The sequence below is a fragment of the Mandrillus leucophaeus genome, unplaced genomic scaffold (genome assembly GCF_000951045.1).
Source record: "Mandrillus leucophaeus isolate KB7577 unplaced genomic scaffold, Mleu.le_1.0 Scaffold299, whole genome shotgun sequence".
NCBI classification, from domain to species: domain Eukaryota; kingdom Metazoa; phylum Chordata; class Mammalia; order Primates; family Cercopithecidae; genus Mandrillus; species Mandrillus leucophaeus.
In genome coordinates, this window is record NW_012103131.1 from 514318 (window position 1) to 523750 (window position 9433).

The 9433-nt window shown below is 56.9% G+C and overlaps 1 protein-coding gene across 1 annotated transcript; it reads left to right on the plus strand.

Annotated features, from left to right (window-relative positions):
* Window positions 1-6581: 6581 nt before the first annotated feature.
* On the plus strand, window positions 6582-9167 carry HMX2 (H6 family homeobox 2). The gene is made up of 2 exons (XM_011986408.1): window positions 6582-7109; window positions 8041-9167. Exons 1-2 carry the CDS (start codon window positions 6842-6844, stop codon window positions 8592-8594), a joined length of 822 nt encoding a protein of 273 aa, XP_011841798.1. The 5' UTR covers window positions 6582-6841; the 3' UTR covers window positions 8595-9167.
* The last annotated feature ends 266 nt before the right edge of the window (window positions 9168-9433 follow it).

Sequence of the window (9433 nt, forward strand, 5' to 3'; positions counted from 1 at the left end):
GAAAAGTGAAGGTGCCTACACAAAATTCCTCCTGGACATTCCCTAGGGGGAAGACAGGGCATCCCCACGTCCTCTCTCCTAGGACACTGAACTGGCACTCTCAATTTTGTCTTTTCACCCCTCCTTCAGACTGTGGAGCCCAGCTTCTCTCTGCCAACCCTAGCTTTAGATTCTTCCTCCCCATCTGCACCCCAATTAATCTTCAAGTCAATGCAAATGACTTCAGCTTCCAGGCTAAATCCTTTCTGCACCACCCAAAGAGACACACATGGAAACAACACACAGGATACACTCACATTTGATATAAACACTCACCATACACATCCACACACTGTAGACCTCCTAACACCAGTTCCATGGGTTCCTAGCATACAAATGTGTTTGGCATCACCACCACTGCTGGGGCACAGACGTAATCACACACACCTTGTTCGAAGTGACCCTTTTCTCCGGTGGCCTTAGGCTTAGGCAAGCTGGGAAGAATCCTGGGAAAGGATTGGGCAGAGTGAGGTGGCGCTCCCACCTCTGCTGCAGGAAGCCTGAATGAACATCCTTTGGACTGGGATGCCTCGAAATCCCTCCTCACAAGCCATCTGGGATAAACTAGCAGAGCCTGCCACCATCCCACCGCAGACCCCCATGCTCTTGTAGGCTGGGATCCTACTCAGTGTCCGCCTCCTTACAGTGCCAGGCTCTGCCGCTCTGAGCACCCCAGAGGCCTCTGGACCCTGGGAGACCACAGAGCCAGCATGCGAACTGTTTCTGTTGGCAACACAGATGTATTTCTTTTATTTGGTAGTAAATAGAGTAGGTGTGTGTATATCAAACAACAGCAAGACAGATATAAACTGCCCCCCCACCACTGGGTGCTCATTCTGAGCTGCGACGCCCCCTCAACAGGCTCCCGGCGTCGCAGAGCCAGAGGCCACGCGGTGAGAACCCCAGTGCGTGCGCTCTGCTTGTGTGAGAGGCTGGAGGTAGAGCTGGGAGAAAGGGAGCAGGGGAAAAGATCAGTGGGATCTGCTTTCCCTTCTGCGGCAGAACGCTGGATCAGCTAGGACTTGGGCCTGCGAGATGGGGACCAGGGTCGGAGGCTTGCGGGCGGGAGGGCGGTGCTGCCGGTTGCTTCCTGCAAGCGCTTTGAAGAGGCCTCGCGTTGTCCAGCCGCCTGGGCAAGGGCCACGCGCTGCTGCTTTCACCCCCTTGCGCCCGCAGGGCACCTGGACTCCCCCTGAGAGTCCCCGTGGGGCTTGAGCTTCTGCTGGGCGCTACCCTGCCCTCCACGATTCCATTTTGCCCAGTTTATTCGGGTCGTCCACTTCCAGTGGCTCAGTGACCCAGCCAGGGGGCATCTTTCGCTTAGCGGTCCAAATGTAGACTCCGCAAAGCGGTTAAGAAGACCTGTCTACCCGGGTGCGCGCCATGGGGTCAGGGTGTAAGAACCAGGAGCCTCATAGAAACCCCTGCTTGGGGTCCAAAGCGCAGCCAGGCACACCCAGAGGACAACACCCGGCCCCGCATGTACATGTGGCCCCGCAGGAGCCATCCGCAGGGCTCCCACTCTTGGCTCCCCGCCCTCTCGCTGACCCCCACCCCCTAACCCGGACTTTGAGATGTGAGTGATCCCTTGCCTCTGGGCCTAGGACTCTGGAAGTGTGCACGGCCGGTGTGCAGGGTGGATGGTGTTGACCTTTTGACCTGAAAACAGTTGGGGGCTGGGGGGTGGGAGAAGGATGGCGGAAGAAAGGAAAGAGCCACGAGGACAATTAAGCAGGATGTACTTTTGAGCCCTGCCGGGTGCCTCCGATCCGGGTCTGGGGTTGAGATTTGGGCTGCACTTGTCCCAGGTGTGTCTCTCCCGCGGAGTACCCTGAAGGTGCACGAGGTGGGGAGTGTAGGCTGAGGTGGATAATCCGGTCCTAGATAGAAACACAACCCTCGTCCTCACTGGGGCCCGTGTATGCGCCTGGGATTCCTCCCCACCCTTCCTTCTCCAGGACCCCTAAGGGTATCACTCGAGCGACGGGGTGGTTCCGGAGACCCGAGGGAAGGGATAGCTGGAGACTGTAGCGCGCCTCCTCCGAGAGTCCCCTGGAGGTGCGCACGAGTTGTACTCGCCCATTTAAATCTCTTCCTTGACTGCTGCTCCCGGCGATGCATCTCCCGGGGAAACTTCCCAAAGTCTGAGTTGCCGGGTTCCAAAAGGATCCCTTTGGGTTTAGGCCTGGGAGAGGTATAGAGCCAGCGAGAGATAGCGCTGCGCCTATCGCTGAGGCAGGAGCGGTGAGGTGGAGTCACCTGGTGTGCCTCACCCAAGCGCTAATGTCTTAAAGAAATATAAAGAATCCCCTTCTTTCGTGAGCTCCTTCACCGCCCTCGCCCCCCTTGGTGATGAAGTGCACGCATCAGATTTTCATCAAAGTTCTATTAAGTGAAACATAGGTTGCAGGGCACCCTTTGATTGAAACAGTTTAAATTTTAATTGTGTTTTTAATTTGACATATAGTTGCAGAAAGGAATGACACTGCGTCGCCAAGGGGCGGTCGATTTTCTTAATTTCTCCCAGAGGAATTGATGAGTCTATCAGGCCACTAGATTGGAAACCCATTAAAGCTCTCTGGTTAGGCTGTTAATTGGAACTTGATGGATGTGGGGGTGGGGGGGAGTGTCGGGACTCGGCTATGCTGATCCAATCTTCATGACTTTCTGTTTTCCAATAAATTACACAATTCATTTTCCAGCCGCAGATTACATAAATTGTACACCTCTGGGGCTCTCTTTTTCAAATAGGGAGCCCTTTTCCCCAAAAGCCTATTGTGAGATGTCATTTGCACCAAAGAACGAACAGCAGAGGCCCTTGAATGAAAATCGAAACATAATCAACGTTTATACTTAGAAAATTTATTGAGATCATTTTCTCTGGTATTTCCTTATTTTAAAGTTTGGACGCGCCATATATCATAATCCACTCGCGTGGGGGGGGGGGCAGACTGTGTTTAATATTTATCGAAGCTTGATTCCAAGATCAAACTTGTTTATGACTTCATCTGTCATTTCGGAGGGAGCCTTCTTCTACTATTACCCGGCTCAGCCAGCCTATTTCCCAACTGCCGCAGAGCAGAGAGGATCAATTTTTATTAGGCTCCTCGGCAAGTTTGCTCTGGGCCGCTTTAATATTGAGCAGTGGCATAATCTCGGGACCTAAACTTTAAGCGTTCTTTCAGTCTCGGAAAGTTTATCATTCCTTGGAACCTGGTTATGCCTAATTCCCAGGAGACCGAGACAGGGGGTCAATCCCAGAGATGCAGAGGGGCCATCCTCCAAGGTGTGGGTATTAAAATGAGTAGGACTGGGCGGAGCTATCCCAAGGCTAGGGGGGTGGGCGGGGTGTGGGATAGTACTGAGCGGAAGGATTGCCACTCGTTAGGGGAGAGACATGAGGTGTCTGTGGGTGGTGGTTCCAGGAACTGAGTGTTTGCAGCTACACTGGGCCCAGGAGGGGGCGTCTGGGCCTCCGTGCTCCCGGTGAAGATCCCCGTATGCTAGAAAGGGGTGGCAAGCAAGGTTGTTTCTTGACCCTCCGGTCCTTGCGGTGTGACGGCTGTAGGTGCTGGAGAGGCGGGAGGTCCCTCGGGCGATCAACCGAGAGGAGCTCAGGGGAGCTGCAGTCAGTCAGGCTGCAGAGCTGGGTCTCCACCACAGCTTTCCTTGCCCCAGCCCTGTGACCACCACCATCTCTTCCCTGGTTAAGTGCAGTGTGGGTGTGACGTGCACACACTAGTAGGAGCTCAGTGAACGTTTGCTGAATGAATGTGTGAGCGTCCATAGGCATTTATGCAAGTGCCTTCATGCGAATTAATGCGTCCTTTGCCGGGTGTGGCAGCACAGGAAGTGCCTCGGTAAAGATTAGACCCTCGAAGCGATTAGAGGGACGGGGCAGAGGAAATACAAGGCAAGATGGATCTTTTTGACGCCCCAAACTATCCCTAGGGGGAGGAGAGATAGGGACACAAGGCTTCATAACTTCCTTGTTTAGAGTCAGCAAGCCAGGCTCCTTGCAAGGGTCGACTCCTCAGTCTCTCACTGTTTCAGGGCCTGGGAGCTGCTTTTCTGAGGCCCACCTCGAGGTCCTCTGCCCTGACAGAGATCACTCCTTGGGCTCTTGCCTCACCCATATACCCGCCCCCGCCGTCCCGAGTCAGCGGGATCCTCACAGCTTCCCTTGCAGCCATCCTCCAAGCTCAATGCCAGTGTCTGCTCCTGTCTCCCTCCTCCCAAGTGCGATGTATTGGCAGTGGAACAACCTTGAGCACAAATCTTGCTTTCTCTGCCTGGGCTAGTCTCTTGTTTTCTTGAACCTCAGTTTCCCGGCCTGTACACTGAGTGAATAGATCTGTGTCACTTGTTTGCCATCAGGATTAAAGTGAAGAATGATGGGGAATTCCCAGCATGTTCCCTGCACGAAGTATTTACAGTTCAGGAAGGTTCGACCAACTCCCCCTACTTGTCCCCAGCTTTCTTCCCCAGCGGGGTGACTGGTACTGCTCCCCGAGTTGGCCGGCCATTTCCCCTCAGGGCTGCCTTGACCCTGGCTCCGGAGGTAGCGCCCAGCTTAGGATGTCTGCGAGAAGCTGATGGTTAGTGAGAATCGGACGATTCTTTCCCTGAACCTCCCATGTACCCCACAACAGCGCGGGCGCCCGCGCGACCCGCTGCGACATGGCCCGGGAGCCTGCGCCGCCGCGGCGCAGAGGAGAACGCACAAATTGTATTTCAGCTCCAGGTCCTTCCGGGTTAATGAGCTGACACCATGATTAAAGCTGACCATTTGTAATGTGTCTCGACCCTGCCGCCGAGCCCTGAAGAGGTTAATGCGGTGACGGAGGCCGGCACCTGCCCCTCGCTGGCCTCCTGGGCCGCGGCGCGCAACCCCTGGCCCCCGCCCCCTCGCCTGCCCCTGCCCCGGCTGCACGGCCGACTCCTAATCAATTAGCCCATTAACGAGCCCTTCGAGGAGTTAAGTAGGGAGAGTTCTGCCACGGGCAGGGCCGCAGTCGGTAACTCACCGCGGCTAATGATATTATAAGCGCTTTACTTAATAAACCGGGCGCGGCGCGGGCGAGGAAGGGACTGCACCGTCATCGTGCAGCTTCTGGACATTTGTGGGGACTGATTCCAGAGCCTCCACTCACCCTTGGCTGCACTTGGGGGGCCCCCTAAAGACAGGGTTCCCGGAATCTCTTGGCCAAGAGGTCCGGAGGCCACAGCTTGAGGGGGTGGGGTGGCCTGAGCACTTCGGGCCTTGCCTCCCTTCAGTTTCCAGGAAGCTTGTGCAGACGACTGTGGCCCCAAACCGCTTTGCTTGGCTGGGCTAATTCTAGCTCAGGTAACAGCTGGTCTAGGAATTAAAGGGGCGAGAGCCTGGGCACAGAAAGGGGCTATAAGAACATAAAGAGAATCACTATTTACTGCGCCCCACGGTGTGCCAGGCTCGGTGCTGGGTAGTTTGACCTCACAACAGCCTCTGCGAGGGAGGCACTGCTTCCTCCAATTTTAGGAATAAAGAAACCAAGGCTCAGAATTTCCAAATATCTTCCCCAAGATCACCCAGCCGAGATTTGAGTCGACTCTGCCCAATTCTAAAACTGAGTCCTGTCACCAGCTCCTTCTCTTCTTCCTGGGAGCAAAGCATCTATTTCTACAGCAGTTCCGAAACCTTCAATATTTACAAAACAAAAACAAAAACACGGATTCGCTTAAAACACGGGCGGTGGGCTACACCGCCAGGTTTATGGAGTACCTACTATGCGCTGCTAGTGCTTCGAGGCTTTCCATCCCTACCTGAGGCAATCCGAGAAGTTATTTTCGACTACGAGGGCAGAGAGCCTTTAATCGGTATCAGAGTTGTGCAAGTTCACGCAGTGTGTAAATAGTTATGTCAGGATTTGAACCCAGGTCTCAACTAGAGGTCTTAGGACTTCTTCCCTCCCACAAAAGATCCTGTAGTTCCGTAGGACCTGTGACAGGGATGAGGTCTACAGACGGGGAAGGGGACTGTCTGCTCCAAGGGCTACTGGCCTTGCTGGAGAGAATGAGCGTCCTCCTGCAGACACCTGCTCCTAACCCACCTCACCCCCGCGCAGGGCGCCAAGGTCCCGGGAGTGCCGGCTCGGCCCGCCCACTGGGGCTAGAAGGGGTGGAGGGCTGGGGGAGGATCGTGGAGCAGCCTGTACAAGCCCCTGGGAGGCGTCGAGCCACTCAAGCTCCGAGTTCCGCACCGCCCCTGCCTCTGGAGAGAGGGGTCCAAAGGGTTCAAGGGGTCGGAGTCGCCGCAGCCGTCAGGAACTCGGGCTAGAATCTACGCTGCTTTCAGCCCTGGCTGCCCCTGGTTAGATGCCGCTGATGCCCGCCCGGCCCTCGGCACGCTCTGGGGGCGCACCGGCGCTGTATGCCTGGCCGGAGCGTTTTGAAATTTTCCGGGGCCTCTCGGCGGCGCTGCGATTGGCCGCGTTCGGGTAACCTCTATGCAAATGAGGCCGCGCCGCCTCCGCGCCGCCGGAGACCCGGCGAGCTGGCGGGCGAGGAAGGGGCATTTGCACCGGGGCTGGGCGGGCGCACCCACAGCCGGGCGGGCAGGAACCCCCGCGCAGCCGTCCGGTGCCCTCGCGTCCCTCGCGCGGAAGGGACGCCTCACCAGCCTCGGCGCCCCCTCCCCCTAGATTCCCTCCCCGCCCCTCCCCGCTGCCTGCCTGCTGCACCACCTTCCACCCAGATCACCCAGATCACCCAGATCGTCTCTAAAGGGAGTTCTTGGTTTCCTCCAATTTCTTATGAACCCAGGATGGGCAGCAAAGAAGATGCGGGCAAGGGTTGTCCGGCGGCCAGTGGCGTCTCCAGCTTCACCATCCAGTCCATCCTGGGCGGGGGCCCCTCGGAGGCACCGCGGGAGCCCGTCGGCTGGCCAGCAAGGAAGCGCAGCCTATCCGTGTCCTCGGAGGAGGAGGAGCCGGACGACGGCTGGAAGGCGCCCGCCTGCTTCTGCCCAGACCCGCACGGCCCTAAGGAGCAGGGCCCCAAGCACCATCCCCCCATCCCTTTTCCTTGCCTGGGTAAGGATCGTACGTCGCCAGTGTGGCAGCCAGCAAGCGCGAGGGGAGGGAGGCTGAGCGCCCCGCCAAGACTCCCGCGCCGGGCCCCCTCTGGCCAGAGCTGCGGCAGCCTGAGGTTCGGGATCTCGAGGAGAGGGGCGCGCACTGTGGTGCCTCCTCCGCCCGGTGGGCCCTCGGGAGGAGGCGAACACAAACCAGTGTGGGCTTGGGCTTCTTGGGGAAGGTTGAGTTGTTAAAGAGAGTGGACCACCGCGAGAGGGACACGCGGCCGGCCGTACAGCCGGCTGTCCTCAATCACTTTGCACATCTGGTGCTTTCTTTCCGGACACGAGGTGGAGATCTGCAAGTCAGGTCTGGGCAGTCTGTCTCTACCATAATCTCTTTCTGCGTCTTCTTCCTCACTCGCTCCCTATCTCTGCCTTTCTCTCCCTCTCTCCTCCTTGGAATGATTAGCACTCCAAGATGATTGACAATGGTGCGTTTCAGAGACGGTTCCTCTTTACAACATTTGACGAAGGGGAGCCCTGCGTTAGTCCTTAGCGTGATTTCCAAACAAATGGCCTGTGAAATGATGCCACCCTATAAAGCTCGAGGAACTCTTCCAGCTCAGTTACTACAAGGCAAATTCGCCTTTTAAAACCGTGTTAACGTTTCCCCCTCCACTCCAGACCTCCTCTCCCTGTTGCCCCTGGCCCGTTCATAAAGGTGGGAGCACAGAGACCCCATACTCCAAGTAGCTGGGTCTTTCTCTTGTCGCTTTTAAGGGACAGGGTGCTGGGTTTGGGGAGCCAGTGAGGGATAAGAGGAGGGGATTGGTAAGGTGGGACCAAGGCGGCAGGCGCTTGCCAACTGCATGGTCCCAGGGAGAGCTGGCGGTCTCCGAGGCTCCCCAACCAACTCCATGGCCTTCTTGTCTGCTCTCGCTTCTCAGGTACCCCCAAGGGCAGCGGAGGCTCGGGCCCGGGCGGCTCGGAGCGCACGTCTTTCCTCTCTCCTTCGCACTCGGACTTTAAAGAAGAGAAAGAGAGGCTCCTGCCCGCAGGCTCGCCCTCGCCGGGGTCCGAGCGGCCGCGGGACGGCGGCGTCGAGCGGCAGGCTGGCGCGGCCAAGAAGAAGACGCGCACAGTCTTTTCGCGCAGCCAGGTATACCAGCTCGAGTCCACCTTCGACATGAAGCGCTACCTGAGCAGCTCGGAGCGCGCCTGCCTCGCCTCCAGCCTGCAGCTCACGGAGACCCAGGTCAAGACTTGGTTCCAGAACCGCCGCAACAAGTGGAAGCGGCAGCTCTCGGCCGAGCTGGAGGCGGCCAACATGGCGCACGCGTCGGCGCAGACTCTGGTGGGCATGCCGCTGGTGTTCCGGGACAGCTCGCTGCTGCGCGTGCCGGTGCCACGCTCGCTCGCCTTTCCCGCGCCGCTCTACTACCCGGGCAGCAACCTCTCGGCCTTACCTCTCTACAACCTCTACAACAAGCTCGACTACTGACCCGCCCGCCTCCCCGCGCCGCCAGCCTGCTCCCCGGGCCGCCTCCAGCTGGCCGAAGAGCCGGGCGCGGACTGCACTGTAAGCAGGGCTCCGGAGCAAGGCGGCATGTTTCCAGAAATATGAAGAAATACACTATGTGTATTCATTAGCTCTTATTTATGGCCTCTGCCCTACTTTTTGTTTTGATTGTTTCGGGTATTTATCGGCATTCCCTAAGTCAGAGAGCCTGCTTTCTACCTAGACCCAACCAGTACGCTTTGAAAACCATTCGGAGTGGGATGTTCTCGGGTGGTGTTGGGAAAGGGAGTTTTGGCCAGACAGCCTCTGGTTGGTAGGAAAAAAAAAAAAATCAGGAAAACACCTACAAAACCAGGTACACTCCTCCCCCATATATACACCTGTATATATGTACATGCATACACGCTCGGCCAAGCCAGGTCCTCAGAGGCTTTGGACAATTACCTAATTGCTTCTTTTCGTTTCCCTCATCCCGAGGATGGATAGGGACGAAAAGGGGAGAGTTCAGATCTGTAAATATTTTTAAAGAGAAAAAAATAAAACATTTTAAACATCTTTGCTAACTTTGGTGGGATTAATTGCCCGGCATGATAACGCACGGAAGGTTTTCAGGTTTTTCGGTGGAAAGACTTGCATGCGTCTCTCTGCAGAAGTCTGGCTCGCACCACGTGGAGGGTGGGACTGGGGTCAGGGGTTAAAGATCGGGACCTTGGCGCCGCCCAGACTGCACGTGGCTGGAGCTGCCCGCCCACTCTCCCTTCTTCGCCCAGAATGGACGCGGCGGCTGGGGTGCACTCCGGCTGGAATCCAGCTCCTGAGCC

What these genes read in the sequence shown, in the direction of transcription:
- HMX2 (XM_011986408.1), top strand. Translation starts at nt 6,842, where the DNA reads ATGGGCAGCAAAGAAGATGCGGGCAAGGGTTGTCCGGCGGCCAGTGGC. An exon ending in CATCCCTTTTCCTTGCCTGG is followed by an intron (nt 7,110 to 8,040) that starts GTAAGGATCGTA and finishes CTCGCTTCTCAG; the next exon opens with GTACCCCCAAGGGCAGCGGA.